The sequence below is a fragment of the Amphiura filiformis genome, unplaced genomic scaffold, assembly GCF_039555335.1.
Source record: "Amphiura filiformis unplaced genomic scaffold, Afil_fr2py scaffold_100, whole genome shotgun sequence".
Lineage (NCBI taxonomy): Eukaryota > Metazoa > Echinodermata > Ophiuroidea > Amphilepidida > Amphiuridae > Amphiura > Amphiura filiformis.
Genome location: NW_027305564.1, coordinates 55,847 through 83,487, shown reverse-complemented (window position 1 = coordinate 83,487; position 27,641 = coordinate 55,847). Strand labels below are relative to the sequence as shown.

At 34.8% G+C, this 27,641-nt stretch overlaps 2 protein-coding genes across 2 annotated transcripts; both read left to right on the top strand.

Annotated features, from left to right (window-relative positions):
- The first annotated feature begins 437 nt into the window (after positions 1 to 437).
- Positions 438 to 12,902, top strand: LOC140144941 (medium-chain acyl-CoA ligase ACSF2, mitochondrial-like). Its single transcript, XM_072166738.1, has 19 exons — positions 438 to 650; positions 1,980 to 2,108; positions 2,595 to 2,648; positions 2,899 to 3,011; positions 3,545 to 3,607; positions 3,713 to 3,830; positions 4,357 to 4,467; positions 4,816 to 4,964; positions 5,692 to 5,783; positions 6,062 to 6,132; positions 6,848 to 6,952; positions 8,870 to 9,018; positions 9,415 to 9,469; positions 9,870 to 9,956; positions 10,353 to 10,405; positions 10,573 to 10,630; positions 11,266 to 11,334; positions 11,707 to 11,764; positions 11,907 to 12,902. Coding segments are annotated over exons 1-19 (1,710 nt in total). The 5' UTR covers positions 438 to 476; the 3' UTR covers positions 11,909 to 12,902.
- A 2,852-nt stretch (positions 12,903 to 15,754) lies between these two features.
- LOC140144938 (medium-chain acyl-CoA ligase ACSF2, mitochondrial-like) lies at positions 15,755 to 26,169 on the top strand. The gene is made up of 9 exons (XM_072166735.1): positions 15,755 to 15,838; positions 18,859 to 18,945; positions 20,261 to 20,314; positions 20,576 to 20,688; positions 21,159 to 21,221; positions 23,867 to 23,984; positions 24,721 to 24,831; positions 25,366 to 25,514; positions 25,991 to 26,169. Exons 1-9 carry the CDS (start codon positions 15,755 to 15,757, stop codon positions 26,130 to 26,132), a joined length of 921 nt encoding a protein of 306 aa, XP_072022836.1. The 3' UTR covers positions 26,133 to 26,169.
- The last annotated feature ends 1,472 nt before the right edge of the window (positions 26,170 to 27,641 follow it).

Here is a 27,641-nt window from a genome sequence, read left to right as displayed (position 1 = left end):
TTTCTGACAGCCAAGGCTGTTACTGATTCCACTGCAACACATTAATTGTTGCAATGATCTCTTTTATTTTTTCTGAGAAGCGAAATTGCAAGTATATAATTTTTATTGTATACATTTTAGGGACCGATCATTATTTACGGCAGGGGGGGAATGGGCGTTTTGGAAAAAAATATCGACAAAAATTTCGCGTTCCCCCCTCGCGTCCGCTCAAAATTTTCGCGTTCCCCTTGTTTTCCAATTTTCTCCATTTAAAATGAATCCCCCCTCCTGGTTCAACTAAAAATGTCAGGTTCCCCCTAAAGACCCCAAAAAAATATGTGTGTTCCCCCCTAAATTTTCCCATTCCCCCCTCTGTCATAAATAACGATCGCTCCCTTATGGGAACTCATTACCATTGCACATCGTAAAAGTTAGTGTAATGCGCCCTTGTATTTATATACCAGCGCATATCAGACCGATAAGCTTATGAAGTTAAAATGGCGACTCAAAAGTTGACGAAAAGTTACATTCATGTTCCTAAAAAGGAGCCCTTCATAGGGTTGACAGTAGGACAACAACTGTATAAAATGGCGGAGAAGTATCCTGACAAAGAAATGTTTGTCTTCTACGTGGATAACGAAAGATTTACATTTAAGCAAATGAAAGCAAAAGTAAGCCTGTTTAATACTAGTCTTGATTTGCACTTCCCGAGTTTGATTACTAGTACGTATTATTGTTGGCGTTGGTGGTTATGTATAATGTTCGAGCATATTGCTGATGGATATAGCCTATAATATATATCATTTCGAACCCGCATGTATAGGTCTATATAGTTTAATTATTATATTACTAAACATTATACCTCGGTATTTTACGACATATTATACCCTACATACACAACTGTATAGTAGGACTACTGTGTATTATACACGCTGTAAAAATACCACAGCACACAAGGTTAAATTTGCTATATAGCTTTATAGGTATAGCAGTTCACCATTCAGCTGACCATTCACAATCAGGGCACAGGGCACAATCAGTAAATGCACACGATTTTTCACCTTATCTATTTGCACGCATTATTATAGAAACGGTTTTGCTACAAAATACATTGGGGAGGTAGTGCCGGGAGGTAGTGTAAAACGTACTTTTGTTAAATCGGGCAGGGAATTTTAAAAGTACAGCACTAATTTTTGTTGTTGTTGTTTTGTAATTTAAAAAAAATATCATACTGTTTTGTCAAAGGAAACAGAGCTAAATCATAATCCTAAGTCACATTTTAATATTCAGCCATTTTTTGAACAAAGGGCCAAAACTGTTTTTGTATGATTTGACAATCAAGCCCACGCAATGACTTTTACAAAATTTATGCATTCTAATTTTTGGAAAACTCATTTTTTTAAACCTCTATAGAACCAATTATCAAAAATAAAATAAAATAAAATTATACCCAAATATACGCTTAGCCCTATTTTGAATGCATAGACGTGTGCCAAGTCTTTCTACCAATCATATATTGAATATTTAGGGACCGTTCACAAACACTTGTAAGGGGGGTACCTGATGCAAAAAAATTCATCGCGAAAAATTGTCGCCCCCCCCCCCTTTACAGACCTCAAAGGCCCCCTTTTTTTGACATGAAAATTATGGGTCAACCCCATAGAAAAGCATATAAACTGTGGTCATTTTTTTTCAGGGCCCCCTTAGGAGGGTCAAAAATTTCAGCCCCCCTTTTGCATCAGCCCCCCGCCCCCAACAAGTGTTTGTGAACGGTCCCATAGTCATGTTTGACTCCCTTCTCGGGCGCTTGCCGTATTTACAAAATCATAACACCAAAGGTTCCGCCGAATTACTACGGCACTTTTGCTATACCAAACGTAACATCTGTTTCACTTTTGCTATACCAAACGTAATATCTGTTTCACTTTTGCTATACCAAACGTAACATCTGTTTCACTTTTGCTATACCAAACGTAATATCTGTTTCGTGTTCATTTCAGAGCCAGACATTTGCTGCCTCCCTTGTTTCTAAGGGCCTCAAGAAAGGAGACACAATAGCAATTTTAGGTGCCAATCATTCGGAATGGATAGTTGCCTTGTATGCCTCCATACAACTTGGAATTTTACTGGTCAGTAAATATTGTAAGGTTTTATTGAACAAAATAAAATGCTCAGAGTAAATATTTTCATAATTGACGTCAACAAAAATAGAGCCAAACTATATGTAGATCACAGTCAGTTACCAAAAGAGCAGGATGTTAGCTTGGCTGTGACATCTACCTTCTAGTTTGTCCTGTCTTGATATTGACACCCTAAAAACTGACATAATGTGACGAGCCAATCCGACTTGAAATGTGTGTGTGTGTGTGTGTGTGGGGGGGCAATCGGCTTCAACTGTCAAAAAGTGGATGAAAAGAACAAAAAAAACGGGTAATTTTGCCCAAAGGGGGAGGGACACGTCCCCCTCCCCCTGGAATTGACGCCAAAGATGTGACGTGAATGTTTAATACCATCCATATATCCGGGAGGATGATCTTGGTATTTGTATAAACTGCATCTCTGTAAAAACACATTATATGAAACTAGTAATAATTGTGTAGTATGTTTCCCTACAGGTGCCTTTGAGGATGGAGTTCCCACATTCAACAATCGTAGCCATCATGAACAAGGTATATCCTATCGCATTCATAAGTCAATTATATTTAATTCTAAGCATTGAGCATTTGCTTTTGTTTACATTTTAGCTGGAAATTGTTCAGATTATACCTCGAGTCATGTTGTAATGGGACTAAGTAATATTCTCATATGTTTTGATGTTCTTTCAATCAATTTGTGTGTTTTTTTTTCTTGTTTATTGTCTATTCGTTGCAAATGGCAATATAGTTAAAAACACATATCAAAACCTGGTTGCCATTTCAGTTGCAGTGTAAGGCGATAATTCTGACACGATCTCCTGATGAACTGTTGGACAGGGCTTGCGAGTATTTTCCAGAAATGAAAAGTAGCCCGGCTGAACAATTAAAATCAGATTGGTAAGATAAGCATAAGCAGATTGGAATATTTAAACGATAACGCTATATAAAAATGTTAAAATAATAAATTAATCATGTATTTGAATTATAAGAAGGCATAGGCATATGTGCATGTGCATAAACTGCTTGTTTCAAGAAAGGCGTGCGTCTAATTCCCAAATTACCCGATTTCTTTTCTGTGATTTTCTGCATGAATTCCTATCTGTCTTTCTGTGTTCTTTCTTTCTTTTTCTTTCTTTCTTTCTTTCTTTCTTTCTTTCTTTCTTTCTTTCTTTCTTTCTTTCTTTCTTTCTTTCTTTCTTTCTTTCTTTCTTTCTTTCTTTCTTTCTTTCTTTCTTTCTTTCTTTCTTTCTTTCTTTCTTTCTTTCTTTCTTTCTGTCTTTCTTTCTGTATGTCTTTCTTTCCTTCTTTTAAATTCTTTCTTTCTTTTATTCTTTCTGTCTCTTTGTCTGAGTATCTGTTCTTTTTTCTTTTCTTTTCTTTTTAAAAATTATAATATTTTAACGTGTTTTACATATTCTTTCTTGCCACAGCTGTCCACATTTACAGTTCCTGGTTCTGTGTAGTAAATCAGCAAAAAAGCTATGCAGCAAAACGTAAGGTTGAAATTAAATTTCCAGTTCTTAATGCAATTACATTGTATTATTTATAACATTTTTATATTATTATTTATGACACTCTAATATTCATATATTGTTTAGGGGTGTTTACAGTTACGACGACTTCATGACTCTTGGTAACGAGACTGACTTTAGCAAGGTGGAGGAAATCTGCCAGTCTCTGGATATTGACGATCCATGTTGTATATATTTTACATCTGTAAGTCAGAAAGCAGTTGGCATGTTGCTTTTAAATACCCTGCGAAACTATCCCGAGATTGAATTCAGACAATCAGAATCGCCGATACACGCATTAGGCACTAATATTGCGATTTCATTTCATTTTGCAACAGTTGTTCGGCTCATAGATTAAAAGGACGTAATATCTAATAGCAAAGGCTACCATTTTTGAAAACTAACACAGCTTTAATTGTTTTCAGTAATCTTACAATGTTACCATAGGACAACATTGAAAACACGACATTTAAAAACCATGATAACAAGATAGATAAACAATATCACCATATTCAACCAATCAATTAGAATTGAGTGTATGTATACTGTTCCATGTGCAATGAACAATAATGTACTGTTTCTGATTGATTGATTGATTGATTGATCGATTGATTGATTGATTGATTGATTGATTGATTGATTGATTGATTGATTGATTGATGATTGATTGATTGATTGATTGATTGATTGATTGATTGATTGATTGATTGATCGATCGATTATTTGTACAGGGTAGTACAGGGATGCCTAAGCCAGCAGTGCATTCACATCATTCCATTCTCAATAACGCAATGACGGGAGCTTTCTTCCGGATGGGAGTGGACAACTTCAACTGTAATTGGGTAATGATAAAACATTCTTTTTAAACATTTGTATGGAGATTTCTTTATACAAGATTCAAATCAAATTAATTACATTATATCTTTAATAATAACATCATTGTAATTAAATCCCTGATAAACTCCCGAGGCATTTTTTATTTTTTTAATTTACATGATTTATGTATTCATCGGGGAGAGAGACATTCGATAATTATATTGATGACAACGACGATGCATAATGTTAGCATTATATCTTTAGCGGCGTAATCTACAACGCTGTAGATTATTTCATTCATACATTATATTGTGCTAGCCATCTGAAAACTGTTAAAAATAGATTCCCGAAACACAAATTGTTATTGTTTTTAGGAATCACTTCGGTATATGGTTGGCGTCACCTTATCAGGCATCGGTACTGTTTGGGGAACATATCTTCCTATAGCCAGAGGTTGCACAACCATTGTTTTATACCCAGCATTCAATGCTGGCATTATGGCTGAGGCACTTCAGAATGAAAGGTAATTGCTTATAGGAGAGAGTGGGCCCATTACTTTTTTCCAAACATTTATGTGCGTCCTTCTGCATACATATATATATATAATGATAATCACGAATATACCTACAAGAGAAGCCACGTAGTACCTTCAAAAGTAAAACGTTCCGCGATGTTGTGATTAACAGCGTAGTTGAATTCGACAGGCTTCCATCCCAGAAGTATGTTTTGATTCTAAAAGTTCAAAATTATAATGTGCATCCCAAGACAACTTAAGAAAAGGACTAGCGGGAATTGGACCTCGCCCATTGATCGAATTTGTTTGATATGTGTATAGACGGAGCCCGCAGTTGATAATTACACCCTAACCTTTAACTTAGGATGTTTAAACACAAGTTATAAGTTTATTAGAGTGTGGCATATATTATCAACCCTAACATTGCCCCCTGCTTTTTGCCATCGGAAGTTAAATAACAAACGAAAAAAGAGGGAGGATGAACAAAGAAGTCACTTTGCACCCTCGGGATTCAACCCCGCATGCCAAGCACAGGATCACCGACCAGTAGCCACACGGGTTACGCTGCCCCGGACAGCGATTCCGTGAGCATATAGCACATGATCGCAAACCCTGGGATTCACACATGCGCAGTGGTTTTCATCGTGGTATTTTGTGTTTTTTATGGGTGTTAGGATTAACAAATTTGCTATCAAATGTATCGTTGATCAACATTGTTATTTGTTAATTCTTCTAGGGTTTCCATCGGCACTGTATTAATTCACCAAGCCTATGATCTCCTCAATCTACCGAATATCGATTCATATGACTTTTCAAACCTAAAACTAAGTAAGATGTGTAGTTTCCTATAATGCAAATTGTAATACAATAAAAAAAATAATCAAATCTAAAATATCAAATGTATCAGGCTCCAAATGATAGAAATCCCCCTTTGCAGAAGAGAAAAGGGTTTATATTTTATCAAATTGAAAGTTATTGCTATAGGCCTATCACAACATAAGGCATGAGATGTCGTGTACACCCATGTGTACACTTGTGCCCATGTTTTATCAAATTTCAGCATATCAAATAAACAAACAGTAACACTGATTTTTTATTTATTTTAGTGGGCATGGGCGGTAGTATTATTCCAAATGAACTGCGACAAAAAATGAAGAAACTAGTCCAGTATACAACGGTGAGTAAAAATAATTTACGGTACATCCGTATCGTCGTGTGATTTGTCCATAATGATGAATAACAGATTACTATAAATCCAGCAAACACAAAAATATTCTTAAAACGTTATAAACGTATTATAAACATGTTTTAGTGTTATTCAACGTTTTAACAATATCTTATCTCCTCAATCTACCGGATATCGATTCATAGGACTTTTCAAACTTAAAACTATGTAAGATGTGTAGTTTCTGATAATGCAAATTGTAATACAATAAAAAGAAACGTTATTCAACGTTTTCACGATATTTTACTGCCGGCTTATATAAAGGTCATATGCTATTGGAAAATAACCCGGGAAAATAACTTGAAGTGATTTACGCGATTCGCCGAACGCGAGTAACCGAAATGACTGTAAACAAAAGGTAATTAATGTTGCCCTCTTTAGACAGACTAAGAGACAGACAGAATACGATAGAGATGGTTCATAATTCGATGCGATTTTGGCAATATACCGCAATCACTTCACAACGTAATGAATATTAAGCTAATTGGATCTCGGTATACAAAATGTAATTTCATGCACATGTACGCATGACCCGACCTTGCTGACATAGGCCTACTCGTAAGTGATGATACTAATCTAACTGTCTGTTGCTCCATATTGTATTTGTCTGTTTTAAGTGTCAAATTCTAAATTATGAACGGTTTTTAATATATATTTACACATAAAGAACTGCTATGGTATGACTGAAATCTTAATGACTCACATGGGTGATCCTGTAGACCCACCGGACAAATTAGCAGGTGCAGCTACTTATACTATAGACGGTCTTGAGGTGAGTAAATGGATGAAAATAAAATATTCATCGGATAGCAACGTCAGGTCCCACAAAAATTACTGTTCAAATGTTGCTATCCGATTACTTAAAGGGGGTAACCCTATTGGTTTTGGATATGGATTGTCTTTAAAATTACATAATAATAACAAATATCGCCCCCTTTATGCTGCTTTGTGAAAAAACGAGAGTATTTTCAGCGTAAATGTGAATAAATAGCCAAATTTGCAATCCAATACCTTGGTATACGTGAATTGCTTTCTGGGCAGGCAAGCAACAACAACAATTCCCGTTCGTATGACGAATGCTGACATGCTGTACAATGCCCGGCCCGTATTGAACGGACAATATTTGGGTTTTGTCCGTTTCAGAAAAAAAAGGAAACAAAATATATTTCCCCTTGCAATATGTACATTTCAAATGAATATAACAAAGTTTGGGTTAAAAACGGAGAGGAAAAAGAACCCTTCCGATACCGGGTTTTGAACCGCGTACCTCTTGGGTAAAGCATAACGCGCTAACCAATTGAGCTATTCTGCCCACTACGTCCATCGCGGAGTTTTTATAACTAAATACGGCGCACCGTCTCCTCAGCAGTTAGTTAATGTGTATGACGCGAAACCAAAGTAGCTGTTGAGGAGACTGATGATTCGCAATTAATTCCCTGCCCAGAAATCCGAAGTAATTTTTATTATTTACAAAATGGTAGCCTGTAAAACCGCTGTGTTTCATGATTTCTCCGGAAATACATCGACTTGGCGCGTCAAATTTCAGGATAGTAATGAGAAAAATAGTATCTATTATGTGATACCAAAACCTTATCAACAATGAAAAAAATCGGGGGGATGATGCTGTCGATCGGGTTACGGACCTTTAAGGATTTTTTTTTAAAATTTTATACTTAAAAACCATACTAGCCGGCTACTTTTGTTTATTACCCTGAAAATGAAGGCACTTTTCCTAGTATAAATTATTATTTTGGTTTTGTTTTCATTTTGTTTGGCTAGCAATCATCACCAATTACTTAGTACTGTTAAAGTAAATAATTATACTAAGTAAGTTTGGGTACATCTTTTACCAGTTCTATAGTATTTAATATAATTATACATTAACTAGTGCTGTTCATAGTGAATCAATTTACTTCGTATAATATTCACCAAATTGAATGTCCTGTGCCATATACTGAGGTCAAAACCAGGTGGTGAATGGCGTGCATTCTCTAAATTCAGTAAATTTCCATCGTCAACCGTGTAATTGAATGGGATTATTTTGAAATTTTAAAACGCTTGAAATATCACAAACAAATAGGCCTATGTTAATAAATAATATAAATACAAGCTAAGCCGTTGGGGTTCGATAATGAACCCCACAAAACTAACCGAGTATATGGAAAATGCCATACGGCCGTGCTCTATCATGCCACTCGCCGCCTGGTCAAAACTGAAAAGCATGGTGCTATATGTACCACTTCCGGGAATACCGTACTACATGTATTTATCCTCGACTATTTATAGTGCGCCAATACCATCTTACCCGGATATCGATATACAGAACATCCCGGATACGGCTGGTGATTATAGTTGAGGGTTTTGCGGACAATTTCTGACCGCACATAATTTAAACGGCAAAGTATCGCACATACTAAGATATCTTGAAGACGTACCTTTTCAAGTTTTCAGTTTCGCTTTCTTTATTGTTCTGAAGGAGAATATCAAGATAATTAGCATTTGATAATGCTATTTGAAGGTGGAGAAATCTGCCGTAGTCGAAATATTCTGAATAGGTATATCATATCTATTATTACGTAAAATCACCTAATCTATACCTATACTAAATTTCCAATTATGGTAGGCACCAGTGAAATTGTCTTTATTGGTAAAAACACGTGTTGATGTGTTCTTACATTTATGTATACAGACGAAGATTGTTGATGACAATGGAATTATTGTACCTGTGGAAACAGTTGGAGAAATTCTTGTCCGGGGTTATTCTGCTTTTAAATATTACTTGGCTGATGATTTGCAAACAAAGGAAATAAAAGATATCAATGGGTGGATACATACTGGGTGAGTCAAAGATATTCTAGAAATCTCTTCCAGGTGCTGTTTTCCAGCGGGCTTAATGTAGGTCTTCTAATTTCCATATGACCACCAGACCGGGATGGTGGGGGGGGGGGGGCTTTGTAACTTTTGTATTGGTTGGGAAGTGTTGGAAAATATTTCGCAAAATTTGCTCAAAAATAGTAAAATATTGGTACTTTTTTGAAAATATTTTTCATATAGTTAATAATATCAGTCGCCATAATTTAACACCTTATGCCTACCATACTGACTAAAACACTCTTATCTTTGACAATAACAATAAAACGGATTTTCAAAATATATGTATATTTTAATGTGTATGACTCGTGAATATGTTAACTCTCTTGATTCTATGTTTAATTTCTCAATTTTCAATTTTAGCGATTTAGGTGTGATGGATGAAGCAGGCTATCTTACGATGAAAGGAAGGAAAAAGGTGTGTAGGTCATTGTCTTAAAGAAAAAGATAAGAGGTGATCATACAATACCTTGAAACGTATGCACATCATTTGACACATACAGGTGTATGTGATACCAGATCGGTACCAGTGAAATGCATGTCACAACATTTCCATCCTTTATTGGTCTATTCTGATTAAAATCCAAACACCCCTATGAAAGACTACCGTATATAGATTTCAAATGGAGTCGCCCATATTCAAGTTATCCTATTTGAAATTCATACTTCCTGTTTATAGAGATTTATAGGTCATGCCTTCCACAGTGGTGTATAATTTCAACTGGAATATCACAAATCTCTTAGATACGAAAAATCGGTTCAACAATGTTATTTTTGTAATATTATTTATCCTGTGTACATTGTTATTCCCTACGTAGGACATCATCCTCAAGGAAGGAGTCAACTTAATACCGGTAGAGTTAGAAGCAGTGTTGCACGAACATCCAAAAGTCCTAGCAGCAATGGTATGTACACACAGGGTGGAATATAACAGATGTAACGATATTCCGGCGGCAGCAATGTTTTGCTATAGTGTTAATCATGTTATTGGTTAGAGAATAATCAGTGTAAGATTTACGTCATTTACTGGAAAAACGTCTATACCATCGCGATCTTTGCATATTGACGAATACCTATTCGTCTGTTGGTTAAAATCATGTTACACAAGGAATATATTTAATTAGAGAACAGGGATAAATGTCACGGGTTGCAATATTTTTAAATAAGAATCTTAAGTTCAAAGTTTCGAGCATCTCAAGTTTATTTGAGTCGGCAGAAACAAAGGAAACAAATCCCGCCTTTCGATTTCAAATATTTCTAGATATACATTTACATCTTTGGCCTTATATTTGTGTGTATAGGTGATTGGATTGCCTGATGAAAGAGTGGGTGAAGAAATCTGTGCATGTATCAGGTAGGATTGTGTTCTGCTTGTTTATTTTAATTAATCGCACTAGCACGTTTCATGATGTTGACTTCCATGACTTTGTAGACAACGGTAATAACACAGGGACAAGGTTATATAGTGTAACAAGTGTACCATTAAAATGTTTTATTTACATTTGATTTTTTTTTTTTCAGAGTTGATAGGGATAATTCACCTACTGAGGAGGACATCAGGGAATTTTGCCGAGGAAAAGTATGTACGAAATGTCATCACGCATCAGCACACCCCCATACGCACTATAATATCCTAACCCTCTCCATCTCCCTAACCCTAACCCCAACCATGATGCTAACCCTGACACTTTAAACCTTATCATAACCCTAATCCTAACCTAAAATCCCCTAAACTTGAACTTGGTATAAATTGGTTGGTAATGTACCAACGATCCTTGGAAAGAATGAGTCTGAAACTAATTTTTTCTACAAAAGAGGTCAAGTATCAGATTTTGGTGGTTTGCTGTCCCCTAAGGCAAGAAACTTGCCACGCAAGGACGTCGAGTTCGGAAACCATGCTCAACGTCAGAGCAAAGGCGCAGCGCATTTGGTTGCTGGTTTTGACAGGACGTCATACGCAAACTTGTCGTTTTTAATTCGGTCTCAGATTATAGCAGATAGCGATAGATAGGCCAATGGGTACTTTAAGAAAGAAGTACTCACTATATTTCATGAAAAATCAAGGGTTATTATCAAATGGTACTATTTCTGCTTATGGATTCGTGGTGTAGTTATGCAACTGCATTTTTTACGGATACAGATCTCTGAATGTGATTATACGTAAACGTTGGTTTATTTGTTGGTTTATTTATCTGATGTCTCTCATTCACTTAGGTCTATGCCCTATTGGTTCCAAAGTACGTTATCTTCTTCGATGAATTTCCAACGACTCCGAATGGAAAGGTAAATTTCATGTTTCTGTGTTGTTGTTGTTGTTGTTGTTGTTGTTGTTGTGGGTAGGAGTGGGTTTTTTTTGTTCTTTCTTTTGGCGCGTAATTATATTGCTTTCTATAAGAATACCACTTCAATCGGGATGATGCTCGATCACATCGCTTGCTTTCTGAATGTGGACTCAATAAACAGTGGCAGAAACCAAAAAGGTCTCGTTTATTTTGTCAAATAATGTTGTTTTATGCATATCTAGTAGAACATGTAGAACAGGGTTTTCTTTTTTCGTCGCCTTATAGACTATTTTACATTTTGTTCTTCATAAATATATTATGATAAATAACCAAAATGTTTCATAAATCCTTGTTCTTTGTCTCTCTGTTTTAGTATTCACGCATTGAAGCAACACGAATTGCGAAGAAAGCGTTCAACATAATAGCCTATTGTAAGTTAAATGCTGTTTCATTAATTTGATTTTGATTATAAAGTTAATTTGTGACACCAATATTTGTAATAAAATGATACGGGAAATGAACGATATTTAATATTTTTTAAATATGTTTTTCCCCGGCTTTCACTTCTTTTAGAACGCAATCGAATAGTTCGTGTATGATGTTAATCTAAAATCCAGCTCAACAAATTCGAGCTGGGGATACAGAATGTCTTCACCGTCCGAACGGTCAAAATATACTTGAGAATATTCTTTACGATGGAAACTGGGAAGAATTTGAACTCATTCTATTAAAGTTGCTTCCTGCAACATGAGGAATTGATCGCGGCCGTAGTGTATCAACCAGTAAACCAACTCGTCCACACGATGTATTATGTTTTGACTAACAAAATACGATCTGTATAATGGTAGTCAACATTGATAGTGACTAAGAAGCAGAAGATAACCATTGTTAAAGTTTATGACAAACTTAATTCAAGGCAAAGAGCATAATGCTCAATGCATCTTTCTTACATTCCTGGCATACAGTCCGCAAAAGAATCAAAGTACCATTAGGGACAGTTGCATTTCAGAAACGATAAAGCTGCCCGAGACCAGCCTGGACTAGACGAGGGGAGCTGCCCAAAGACCTGGACGTGAAGTATTGAAGGAGCATGGCGATCGAGGGGACAATTTCACTATAATCACCACGATTAAAATAATCTGAACTCAACGTAAAGCCTGTACCAGAATAGTCCAGTCCTACGTTATTCATAACATCATAGGATGCAAAATACCAAATTATCAACTATACATTGCACACTGTCAATGATTCGTGCCCAAAGGATGCGAATGTAAAGAACGTGTCCGCTCAAAGCAATGAACCCGGTTACGAGACAAGAGAGGTATTGAGACAAGCGCAAAATATTAAGACGAGAAAATAAAACACGGAAAAATAACCCCATAATAGCAATTGAATCCGATTTACGATCATTATACTAGTAGTGGTCAAGTTTACTTTAATAATCTATTTTTAATGGAAACTTCATAGTAATGCTGTAAATTCAAAAAGATGTGGAACCCTATTTGTCTTAACCCCTCTTTATTACCCCCTATCAATGTCGGCTTATTATGCATGTTAAAAAAATATTTACACAAAATAAGGTCTAATCTTTTGAGCAGTTTTGATAATTTATCATTTCTCTATCAACAAAAAACGTTTTTCCTAATATAACTACCATTTACACGTCATAAAATGGTTTAAAATGTTGGAAACTTGCATATTTTAACCATTTTTAGGCTACATTTTGCTCTAAGAATAGCCCAAAAATGTCCATAAACTTTTAACATAATAGTCCATATTAACTCGGATTTCTTTTTATTATATGTAGAAACACGACAGTGTATTTAAAACTGTATAAAGATGCCACATTGATGTACTCACACACTTCAAAAATGTAAATCAAAATATGTTTTCATCATATTTGGATAAAATTTACATAGTTAATTAAACGCTTGTTTTTCTAAAAGCTTAAATTCCAAGCTTGTCAATGGTATCCCACTTAATACCAAGCCACTTAATGGTTTTTACCCAACCCTCCACACCACTCAAATATACCACTTTTATAGGGGTAATAAAATAGGGTTAATAGGAAAACCGGCCTTGATTGCACCAATATTTTATCACTGTTTTCGTCAATATTCACCATACGTGGTGTGTATCGAATTGATAGCTTTTTTTAACACATTACGTATTTTACGTTTTTAAACATAACTTGCGTCAGTAAAATCAAACGAAAGAGGAAATAGATGACACAATTTGTTCAAATTGTTTTTTACTAATTTTACTATAATAGTCATAGATCGAGAAAATGAATCAACCTGAGCATATTCAGCAGCCATCGATCAGATAATTTTGACAGCAATATGCAATTACATGCGGTCAGCTTCCTTTTGTGTTGTCATAAGTGGCTTTGGCGCCTTTTTGCGTTTTGAGACGTTTTGGTAGATTCATTCAACCTGTAATGCGTGTATAAAACGTAATTAACCTTTTCTAAAGATGGCGGGCACAAAAGGAGAGGGCGTACTTTGAAGTGAGAAATCTTTTTCTATGCTTCTCAGCTGACAAAAGATTACTCACTTCAAAGTACGCCCTCTCATTTTGTGTCCGCCATATTTCAAGGAGGTCTATTATGTGGGGGCGAAGGGTTAAATACATTGCCCTGTAGCATAGCAATCCAACGAGGTTATGCTGATCAGAATAAGTTCCAGCAAAAGTACTCCGTAGATGCAGATTCTATTCGTGCGATCGCACAAATAATGTATGTAGCTACAAGAGATGTTGCATAGCAACTGTGACGAGGTTATGCAGATCAGCATAAGTTTCCGATATGGTGATGATATCGTCAGGTCGTCTGAGAGTCTGTTGAGCAAAGTTGAATTTATAGTCAATTTTGAAAAATAAAATCGGTATTCTAAGAAATAAGTGTACTAATTCTTAATCTAACGAAAGTAAACATGAAAGATAGCAATTGTAAATTTGTTTTAGCAACAATCTAAGTATTGAAACCCACGAGGAGCATCTTAATGACATTGTTTTAAGGGCTGGGGTATCAACGTTTGGACAGTATTTATTGTGGGACATTAGAGCACATCAGACATATCGAATTGCATTCTGAATACGAAGAATGTCATTATGATATCAAATAATTTTGATTTTTGAAATTCGCAATTTAATACACATTTTATGGCAAATCATTAAAATTGATATTTTTGATATTTAACAGTACTTGAAGTAAACTTTATAAATCTGATGATTTATACTTTAAAGTGTATGTAGGTGGGATAAAAAGCCGACGATAAATTGAAAATTTTGACCTTTCGTATTGAAGATATGGATTTTTTTCCCAAAACACCAAAAAATTAGGTCTTTTGGGAAAAAAATCCATATCTTCAATATGAAAGGTCAACATTTTCAATTGACCGTCGGCTTTTCCTCCTGCTACATACACTTTAAGAATATGTCATTAGATTTATATAATTTACTTCGAGGACTGTTATATATCAAAATTTGAAAAATATCAAATTTTTATAATTTGTCATAAAATTTGTATCATATTGTGATTGTCAAAAATGAAAATTATTTGATATCAGAAAGACATGCTTCGTATTCAGAATGCAATTCGATAGGTCTGAGGTTACTCTCATGTCCCACAAAAAAATACTGTCGAAACGCAATAAACGCTCATTTTAGATCCCTTAAGTGATAAAATTAATTTACATTATTAATTAAGGTCAATTTCAGTGTTCAGAATGCTATCACCAATCTAAATAATAAGAACATTCCAATCGCATCAAAAACTAGGTCCGAAAGGGCGGCAATTTAGTGTAATGCGCCCTTATATTACTAGTGAAGCTGCACCGATATTAAGGGCGTATTACACTAAATCACTGCGCGGAAGGTGCAATGGTGATGAGTTCCGGTTAAACGTATATGGCTACATGAGACAATGTGGTGTCCTTAGGGACCATGTTCTTCGTGAGGTTGGCATGTTCTGATTTCAATGAAAGATGCTAACCTATTAATGACTAAAATAGATATGAAATTATACAAATCGATTTCACAAGAAAAGTAGGCCATGTCCGAATGCTAACGGAACAAGTTTTTATGCTAGTTTTGGCGTTGAAATAGCGGCGTCGCTTTTCAACATTTTTTAATAAAAAACTGAACCTGTAAAGTTCCCCAAAATTGAAGCTTAAATGAAATTTCAGTCCTTAATTAATACAGGGATGACGTTAAAAAGTGAAAAATATTGTCACGTCTGGTAGAAAACGCCGTTTAAAAAAGGTGATTTTACGTGCTTTTCAATGGAGAAGTTATTTGGTGGTTTACGCCCTTAAGCTTATGAAGTTAAAATGGCGACTCAAAAGTTGACGAATAGTTACATTCATGTTCCTAAAAAGGAGCCCTTCATAGGGTTGACAGTAGGACAACAACTGTATAAAATGACGGAGAAGTATCCTGACAAAGAAATGTTTGTCTTCTACGTGGATAACGAAAGATTTACATTTAAGCAAATGAAGGCAAAGGTAAGTCTGTTAGTCTGATTTACACTTCCCTGGTTTGATCATCTATTGTTAGCATTGGTGGTTATGTATAATGTTCGAGCATATTGCTGATGGATTTACATATCTTTATTATTTCGAACCATTGTGTAGGCCTATTATTATAATTTATTATTAACATTTATATACCTCGGTATTTTACGACATCATTTATAGCCATACCCTACCTAGACAGTTATAATTATATTCACTGTATAACTATCATAGCATAGGCCTACATTGTTAAATTTGCCATAAATTAGGTCATGGCAAGTTCACCATTCAATATCAAGGCTTTATGTGCACACGGCTTTATCAGAAGAGCACCTTATCTATTTGCATGCAACTATTTATAGAAACCTTCACGGTTTTGCTACAAAATACATTTGGGAGGTAGTGTAAAACGGCACCGGTTCGCTATCTATACGGTCCGCTATCTCTAAGGTTCGCTATCTCTAAGGTTCGCTATATCTAATTACAAGAAAGGTCCACTATGCCTAACGTTCGATATCACTATTTTCAATTAATTTGGAATAAGGTTCGGTAATTCTAAGGTTCGATATCACTAATTTTAAATAAGGTTCGCTATCACTAATTTATTGAAGGGTCGCTATACCTGAGGTTCGCTATCACTAAATCTTTTTTAGGTATAGGGAACCCTTTTCTCTATTAGAGATAGCGGGATTATCATCTCCATAGATTTTACACGTTAGGGGTGGTGCAATAATTATGTGTACCCCCGGTCTGGTGAATGAATTTGGTCAAGCAATTTTTGGTAGGTCGAAGGGGGGGGGGTCAAGTGACACAGATATTTTGGGCACCATTTCTATATTAGGCCTACACCATAAAAAAAAGTGTAGGAAAACGTTAGGAACACATTCAAATATGCAAAATGTCCTTCTCGCTGCGCTCGCATTATATGATAAGTCAATTTAAGGTTTTAAATTCGGGTTCCCCAAAATCTTGCATGTGTAAGGGGAGGGGCAAAGAATTTTTGGCACGTGAAAAGGGGGGCAAAGGTTTCTTGGCACGTAAAAAGGGGGGCAAAGATTTTTTGGCACGGCTAAAGGGGGGCCGGCAAGCGATTTTTGGCAGACCATTTTGAAAATTCACCACCCCGGGGTACACATAATTATTGCACAGCCCTTAATATAGCGAACCTTGTCTCCGCTCTGTGAGCGCAAATTATCCCTATTTTTTGTAGTTAAACAAATATCATACTGTTTTGCAAAACATAGCTAAATCCTAATCCCTGGTCACATTTTATATATTCAGCCAATTTTGTAAAAAGGGTCAAAAACTGTATTTTGTTTGACGTTTTGAAAATGTTTTGAACAGGTTATATTTTGGGTTTTTAGTTTTGGTAAAAACGTTTTAATAACATTAAATGTCGTGTTTATATAAGTCGTTATGAATTCGGCAGAGTGACGAATCGAGAATTTTGAGCAAATTGAGTTTTTGTATGCTTATGATTATGTTTCAGGTTATCTTTTATTTCCACCAAAAATCTTACTCACCGACGTAGTTATTGAAATTTTGATTTGGACGAATCGCGCCTAAGTGCGATAAATGAATTCGGCAGAGAGACGAATCGTATACTTAGCTGTACAAATCATGTTGTTCTGTAGTATTGTATAGCGGGAAACCCCGAATTTTCTATATTACATGTCCTATACTAATATATTTGATACCGACGTATAGCTGTAGGTATCTTTTATCCAGTGATACCAAAATAAGTACAAACATTCCCCACATGATATTACTGTGGTTTAATTATGTGAGTGAGCGCCCGTGAAATTGGAAAATCCCGGAAAATCATACGTTAAAATATAGGCTAATATTGTTATTTTTGCTTTAAAATCCTCGAGTTTTTGCTAAATATTACAGGGATGACTATTTATAACTTACATAGCAAGTTAAGTCTACATAGCTTCAGGACAACTAGTAATTGCTACACAAAAGCCCCAAATCAAGAACGCGTGCTATGGTTTACACGTAGTTGAATGCGTATTCGACCTCTCTCTGCGCAGTGGTAGAGACATTTTGGATACAGCATATAGCCGAATAGCTGTTAAAACGCGTTTTGAGGGATATATCGATCATTTCAGAACATGCAAGTATTGCCAATAATTCGTGTACATTCACTTAATAACATTTATATATCTCGGTATTTTACGACAATATTTATAGCCATACCCTACCTAGAGAGTTATAATTATATTCACTGTATAACTATCATAGTATAGGCCTACATTGTTAGATTTGCCATAAATTAGGTCATGGCAAGTTCACCATTCAATAATATACATTTCAAATGAGTGCTCACGAATGCCGTGTTCATAACTATATATAGGTCATGAAAACGTTTTACGTTATGTATGAAACACACTACAAAAATAGTTTTAAAATGTTTTCAAAATGTTATTGTCAAATATTGTTTGCCAACATTTTTTTTTTTTTTTTTTTTAACAGATATTTTCTCAACACTCAAACAACATTATGTTAGAATTTTAGAACCAATTATCAAAATAATAATAATAATAATAATAATAATAATAATAATAATAATAATAATAATAATAATAATAATAATAATAATAAAATAAATAAATAAATAAATAAATAAATAAATAAATAAATAAATAAATAAATAAATAAATAAATAAACAAATAAATAAATAAACAATAAATAATTACAATTATACTCAATTGCCTTATAATATTTTGACGAATGCTTAGACTTGATCAAAATCTTTTAATTTTGTGACTGCAATTGTAAGAAGACATGCAAATAAGAACCTTTTGATTCTACCAATCCTGATGATATTCAATCATGTTTGACTCCCATCTTAGGCGCTTGCCGTAATATACAAAATCATACAACCCTGGTTTCCCGAACTAACCACTTCCGGCACTTTTGCTATACCATACGTAATATCTGGTATGCTTCGTGTTCATTTCAGAGCCAGAAATTTGCTGCCTCCCTTGTTTCTAAGGGCCTCTAGAAAGGAGACACGATAGCAATTTTAGGTGCAAATCATTCGGAATGGATAGTCGCCTTGTACGCCTCTATACAGCTTGGAATTATACTGGTAAGTACATAGTGTATAGTTTTTATTTCTCTCGAACAGAGTAAAATGCTGAGAGTAAACATTTTCATGGTTGACGGCAACAAAATTGTTTAACCGTGTACACAGAGCCAAACTATACATAGATCGCAGTCGGTTACCAAAAGAGTAGGATGTTAGCTTGAACCTGTGCCTTCCAGTTTTATTATTTGTCCTGTTTTGATATTGTAGTTAGGTGAAAAAGTTCAATTTGGTGACCACTCTCTGGCTAGTAAGGTTTGACGATTGATTCGACTTCTATGGACCATTTAGGGGAAAAATAGCCACCATGTCCCTCGCGAAAATCCCGGCATTTTTCGCTAGAGGCCAAAATCCAAAATGGCCGCCGCCACCATTTTGAAAATTTAAGTTTTGAACCAGAGCACCTATAATCATGCACAAAGACACTTTTTCGGATAATAATGTGACGCATAAGCGCCACATATCAATTTGTAAGCGCTCTTTAGCAAAGTCATAGTTCATTGAATTTACAACCGTATGACAAAACAGGCGAAAATGGTAACTTGTGTACGATTTGCAATTTAAAGAGAATAGGCCATTGCTCATTCTAGTGACGCTAGTATATGGATAATATAAATGTGCTTTTGCATTTAATGGCATGCATTTGAAAAATATTGTAAGGAACATTTGAGGTTTTGACTTTAAAACCTACATTTTGGTATAAAAAATGTACTTGGCTAGGCAGTTTTCACCAGATTTTCCACATTCGCCTTGCTATAACATTAGATTGCTTTATTTGATGACTTAGTGACGAAAACAGTTTTAGGAGAAAGTGTTAGCTTTCGTTTGATATAAAAAAAAATCTGATTGGATAAAGGGAAAACTTGAGGTTTCGACAAAAACAAATCAAATGGGCCATTTTTCAGCTAGAATCTCCACAGCTCTTACATTGCTATGCTCTCAACCGTGTAGTGTAATCAAAGACTGTGCGGAGACAATTCACTGCTTTGCTTGAGAGCTCTTGAACGATAATGTGTGCTCAGGTGTATCGAGGTGGAAACTGTGCGCATGATGGTTTATAAGAGAATCGTTTTTGTATAGAAACCTTTCCATATGATCCAACTTGAAATGTGTGTTTGGGGGGTCGGCTTAAATTGTCAACAAGTGACTGAAAACAACCAAAAATGGTAATTTACCGAAGGGATTGACGCCCATGATGTGACATGAAAGTTGCCATCCGTATATCCGGGAGGATGATCTTGGTATTCGTATAAACTGCATCTCTGTAAAAACACTTGGCATGAAAAAAGTAATAATTATGTAGTATATTTCCATACAGGTGCCTTTGAGGCTGGAGTTCCCACATTCAACAATCGTAGCCATCATGAACAAGGTATTTCCTATCGCTTTCAAAAGTAGTCAATTATATTTAATCCTAAGCAAGATGCGTTTGCTTTTGTTTACACTTTAGCTGAAAATTGTGCAGCTTATACCTCGAGTCAGGAGGACTAAGTAATATTCTCGTATGTTTTGATGTCCTTTCGATCAATTTGTGGTGCTTTTTTTTGTTTATTGTACATTCATTGCAAATGGCAAGGTAGTCATAAACCATTTTGTTTAAAGAAAACATATCAAGATCTGTTTGCCATTTCAGTTGCAGTGTAAGGCGATAATTCTGACACGATCTCCTGATGATCTGTTGGACAGGGTTTGCGATTATTTTCAAGAACTGAAAAGTAGTCTGGCTGAACAATTAAAATCAGACTGGTAAGATGAGTAGATTGGAATATTTAAACGATAACACTGTATACATTGATAAAATATTCATGTATACATGTATGCCTATGTGCATTAACTACTACTATTTTGTGAAAAGCGTGCGTCGAATTTGTCCTTTCTGTGACTTTTTACCGGTATTCCTATCTGTCTTTCGGTGTCATCTCTCTGTCTCTCTCCTTCTTTATTTTCTTTCTTCTTTCTTTCTTTCTTTCTTTCTTTCTTTCTTTCTTTCTTTCTTTCTTTCTTTTTCTTTCTTTTTCTTTCTTTCTTTCTTTCTTTCTTTCTTTCTTTCTTTCTTTCTTTCTTTCTTTCTTTCTTTCTTTCTTTTCTTCTTTCTTTTTTCTTTCTTTCTTTCTTTCTTTCTCTCTCTCCTCTCTTTCTTTCTTTCTTTCTTTTGTTTTCTTTTTCGAATTATTATAGTATTGCAACGTGCTTTAACATATACTTTCTTTCCACAGCTGTCCACATTTACAGTTCATTGTTCTCGGAAGTAACTCGGCAACAAAACTATCCTGCAAAACGTACGGTTAAAATTAATTCTTTACTTCTAAATGCAATATATAACAATAGCCAAGTTATATTTCATTATTGCAAGATGCTAAAACGTAAAATTTAGTTCTGACTTGTTTTCTCGTATACACACAGATTTAATAATGTTTAGACCAATCATCAAATGTAAAATTGAATACATGAATTTAAAACCCACCCAAGTCCATGGGAAGTGATTTTGAAAAAAAAAAATCCGTGTATCATTTTAATTCCTCCAGTTAGATTTACCTGGTCAATATGGCAAGTTATACGTGTAAATGAGTGGGTTAAACTGTATTAGGTATGACTATTAGCATTTCAGGGACTTCGTGGGGTTCATTTTAAATGCTGGACTTGGGTGTTTTTCGAATCATATACAAAGACAACAATGTTGGAATGAGATTACCACTAGTAAGATAATACAAAATAAAGCACACAGGTATGTATACTGTTGATAAGCATTCTGCCATGTAATATAAACCACCCACTTTCCTTGATTAAACCCATTGTTTTTTCAAAAGTCACTCTCCAGCAATGAATGCGTTACAAGTGGACTTTTATACATACTGGATTTCAATCAATGTGTTACAAGACTCAAATCATGGACTTGGGTGGTTCTTTTATACATGCTATCATTCACATGCTTAATAGACACAAAGGATGAATTTGAGTTGTTCTTTCATACATATGACAGGCATATGTATAGCAACAATTTCCCATGCTTAACTCAGTTTGGCCAAAGTATGGACTTGGGTGGGTTTTGTATTCATATATTCAATTGTAAAATGAGAATTCTTTAAAAGCGATGAAAATTGGACAAAACTATGAAAATGGAACATTTTCTCATCTAAATGAATGAGAAATACTAATTCACCTGTCAACAACCTGTCACAGGTAGTTGTTTGACACTGATATTAATGTGAGCTTCGATTTTCTTAAAAGGAATTATTATGATTAATTTGTTTTGATGCAAAGCACCTACATTGCGTTATCTGTGTAAGTGAATGTAAAATCTAAGGAAGCCATAACCAGGATCTTGAGACATTGCTAATTTTTAATCTCTCAGATTTCATTATTGATCATAATTTTATTAACACATTTAAATCAATAAACTGCGCCGTCGTAGGTGTCATCTGAGATTTTAAAAAGGGATAAAAACCAGAATTTCAAAGGAAACACAATCGGCTACAATTGGACTCGAACTCTAGACCTCGTGATCGCAAGGCATTAACGAAACCACTACACCGTAGTAGGGCCGTTGTCAGTCGTGCATGAGTTATTTATAATAAGTATAGCAGGTTGATGGCCAAACGGTGGACACAAACAGTGTTAAAAGAAATTGATGTAATTTTCTTTATTGTCCTTAGTGGGAAAGTGCACGAATCAAAATTCCAAGTTTATTTTTAACCCTAAATACATTGCCAACAAATATATTCGTAGTAAAATCGATACAAGTATGTCTTTTCTACCATGTCACGGGGCATACGTACATTGAATAATAATATACATTACAAATCGATTAAATGTACATAGAGTTCCTCGTGGTGCAGCGGTCATGGCGGTAGAGGATCTGACTTGTTAACTATAGTCTATATTGAGGGTCATGAAGTTCGAATCTTCTTTAGTGCTATTTTCTTATTATTGTTACTTTTCCTCTTCTCTTCTTTTAAGATTATTAAAACTTTTTTAACCTCAACGTATTTACTCAATTTATACAACTGCATTATCGGCATATATTTATACCAAAGATCTATGAGTGGATTGGAAGGTGAGCGGGTCTTTTGGTGAATCTTCTTTCTTCCTTCCTTCCTTCCTTTCTTCTGTATTGCATAATTATTAAAATGTCTTTATATGAATTATTCAATGAATAAATCTTGATTGACTGATTTCTATTTCCATGTATCAATGCTTGGTTTTCTTCAACATGTTCAATTTTGTTTTATATATATATTATTATAGAAAATCATAGGCCTAATAACTACATATACATATTTCGCACCCTCGGTTCAATAAAACCGTCCATAACAAGTTCGCCATATGATATTTTATTTGTGTATAATTTCCAGCCTATTTTGAATCCCCTCCCTCCCCCACCAAACAATGTTGGAGCAAACATATTCATGATATACAATGTATAACAATGTATATCATATATGTATATATATGTATCATATATGTATCATACATGTATATTATACATGTAGTATTTTTTTTTTTTAAATGCGGTGTTTGGTACATAACATTGAATAAGGGGGCGGGGGGGGGAGTCATTGAACCGTGGATATGTCACAGCAAATTTGCACTTGATTGTAGTTATATATATATGGTATACAGAACGTCAGGATGACGGTTGAAACTTAAATTTCCTCATTTAAAACAATGTGACAGGTGGTTGACACGCTAATTAGTATTTCTCATTCATTTGGATGAGAAAGTTTCATAGAAAATTTACAATTCTCATACTTTTGTCCAATTCTCATCGTTCTGAATTTTTCTACTAGTGATGGTTGATATATTTTATGTTATTGTCAATTTTAGCATGATACTGAATTAATGCCCGGTAATGTGCAGTAACACGTATTCATCTTGGGAAAGCAATAATTACATTTATACTATTTATGATACTTTAATATTATAGGGGTGTTTACAGTTACGACGACTTCATGACACTTGGTAACGAGACTGATATTAGCAAGGTTGAGGAAATCTGCAAGTCTCTGGATATTGACGATCCATGTTGTATGTATTTTACATCTGTAAGTCAGAAAGCAGTTGACATATTTTTTTTCATTATTTTTTTCTTTCATTTTTGTATATAACTATAATATACCTATATCTTTAGTGGAAGCACTGATACCAAAATCCTGAAAAAGAGCAAACGAAATAAGGGTGCATCTGAAAGACCCGTCGGGCTGCTTAGCCCGATTGGATTGGTGTAAAGACCTTTTCTTGATTTGCTGGGGATTAGGCCCCCGCCCTCGATTGTTATTCCAAATTCTTACTTGTACATGTTTTATACGAGTGAATTTTAATCAAAGAAAATACCCTGCGAAACCATCCCGACAATTCAGCCAATTAAAATCGCTGATACAAGTATTTACGCACAATTTAGGCTCTAAGATTGCGATATCCTTTCATTTTGCAACAGTTGTTAAATGGGCGTAATATCTACGTGGATAGCAAAAGCTAACATTATGTGAAAAAACACAGTTAATTTGTGTACAGGAATTTTACAATATTGTCTTAATATCGGTCACCTCAATGCATTCCATAGGACAACATTGAAAGAATGGTACATTCCTGAAGAAGAAAATGCGACATTTAAAAAAACATGATAACAAGAATAGATACAAATAACACCATATTCAACCAATCAAATAGAATTGAGAGTATGTATACTGTTCCATTTTGAAGCAATGAACAAGAATGCACTGTTTCTCATGTTTCTGCTTGATCGATTGATTGTCTGATTGTTTATAATTATTTGTACAGGGTAGTACTGGGATGCCTAAGCCAGCAGTGCATTCACATCATTCCATTCTTAATAACGCAATGACGGGAGCCTTCTTTAGGACGGGAGTGGACAACTTCAACTGCAATTGGGTAATGATAAAACATTCTTTTTAAACATTTGTATGAAGTCCAATTAGATTTCTTTATAAAGGATTCAAATATAATTCATTGCATTACATTACATCTTTAATAATAGCGTCATTGTAATTAAATCCCTGAGAAACTCCCGAGGCGTTTTTAATTTACATGATTTATTTATTCATTTATACTTCTTGGAAGCCCAATATGGGATGCATTAATTGGATAAATATGTTGTTGGTATCTTATCAAATGTGGATATTAATCTTTAATTTCCAAAATGTTATCAAATCCATTCGAAACTTCAAAGTATAGTTAAACTTCTTCTTGGTAAAGTTTATGAATGGGTTTGATATACCAAATCTGATAAAATCTTGTAATAAGGAATCAGGGAGAGAGACATTCGATAATTATATTGATGCATAATGTTTGCATTATGGCGTAATCTACAACGCTGTAGATTATTTCATTCATACATTATATGCGCTAGCCATCTGAAAACTGTTAAAAATAGATTCCCGAAACACAAATTGTTATTGTTTTTAGGAATCACTTCGGTATATGATTGGCGTCACCTTATCAGGCGTCGGTACTGTTTGGGGAACATATCTTCCTATAGCGAGAGGTTGTACGACCATTGTTTTATACCCAGCATTCAATGCTGGCATTATGGCTGAGGCACTTCAAAATGAAAGGTAATCGTTTATAATTGTGGGGAATACTAGGCCTAGGCCTTCTGTTTTCCAAAAAAACTTACGTGGGACCTTCTGCATACCCATTTATATAATGATAATCACAAATATACCTACAAGCCATAGGGTATTACGTTCCTGCGATAATGACAACGTAGTTGATTTCAAAAGGCTTCTACGTCAGAAGTATGTTGTGATCCCGGGTTTTGATACCAAAGGTTCTAAATCATAAATGTACATCCCAACACAACTTGAGAAAAGGAATAGCGAGAATTGGACCTTGCCCATTGGTCGAATTTGCTTGATAGAGCCCTCCGTGAATAATTACACCCTATAAACCTTTTGACTTTTAAGTTAAATTAGAGTGTGACATATTACAATTTGTTAACAAATTTGATATCCAATTGTAGATTAACAGTGTTGGTTGATCGGACAGAATTTACTGAAATGTCCATTTCATATTTTGTTATTTCTTCAAGGGTTTCCATCGGTACGGCATATATTCACCAAGTCTATGATCTCCTCAATCTACCGAATATCGATTCATACGACTTTTCAAACCTTAAACTAAGTAAGATGTATAGTTTCCAAATGCAAAATTGTAATAAATTAAAACAATAATCGAAATTCCCTAAAAAGGGTTCATATTTTATCATAATGTGGCAAAGTTCTTGCTGTAGGCCTGTCGCAACATAGGACATGAGATGTCGCGTACACCCATGTGTACACCCGTGCCCATTTTTTGCTAAGGGAAATCAACATATCAAATACACGAAAAGTAACACTGTTTTATATTTATTTTAGTGAGCATGGGCGGTAGTATTATTCCAAACGAACTACGACAAAAAATGAAGAAACTAGTCCAGCATACAACGGTGAGTAGAAGTAAATTACGGTCCATCTGAATCGTCGTGCGATTTGTCCATAATGATGAATAACAGAGTACTATAATTCCAGAAAACATAAACATATTTCTAAAACGTTATAAACGTGTTAATTTAGAAACGTTTTAACAATATTTTTTGCCAGCTTATAAAGGTCATGAGAATGTTTTAACGTTTTATATGAAAAAGCATTAAAACAACATTTTGGAAAATTAATGTTGCCAATCGGGTATTGAAAGTGATATACGCGTTTCGCAACCAAGATGACTGTTGCACTGTAAACAGACGATAGTGGCCGACGTCATCTTAATATTGCAACAGCCAATATCGTAAGCAAAACAAACAATATGACGGCAACACTGCCTAGACGTTGGACGCAATTATTTTTCCCCGAGCCGAGGTGTGTTTTTGGGCGGGTGCGGCGTGCCGCGCGCGCCCTGTATTCTCTGACTATTGACCTACTTTTTCACATACCGCAGTGTTGAGAAAATATTCGTGCCGGTTATATCCCAAACACCCACAGAGGTGGTAGTTTACGGCAAGTTTTGTAATTATTACTTGCTTTTGATATGTAAGTAATACGATAAAGTCGTCATAGGCAGTAATGTGTTTGTATTAAAAGAAATAACAAAAATAATTATTTAAGTAATAGAAATACTATTTGGAAATTGCAGCAAGATTTGCAGATGTTTTTATTTGAACAGTACCAGTTCACCAGTTTTGCTAGTTTTCCTAATCTTTGGGCTAAATTAACAGCATCGTGAAGGTAATATATATCATTTTATACTGACAGTTTCTGTATGGACTTAAATACAGCTTGAATGTACATTGTGTTCAGTGTGTACATAGGCTATTTACTTTTCAAATCTTGTGACAAAGTGTGCTTGATAATGCTTGTATAAGGTATTATAGACAAATTATTAGAATGCATGTGCACCAGTAGAAATGGCCCAGGTTGAATATAATAAATAAACATATGAATGAATATTTTATTCCCTGGATTATTTTTGTTGGGACATAATAATGATATAGTTTGACGCTTTGAAATACAGTTATGTTAATCATAATAAAGTTACAAAGTTAAAAAATAATATCGAAATATTGTAAAATTAAAATTTTCCCCTCATAAGTTGTATCAAAACAACATATTGAGGAAATTGATATGACAGATTTTAAACTTTGATATGGAAAGATACCCCAGCCCTGTTGTCTCACCAGAGAAGATGAGCAGAAGTCTTTCTATCTG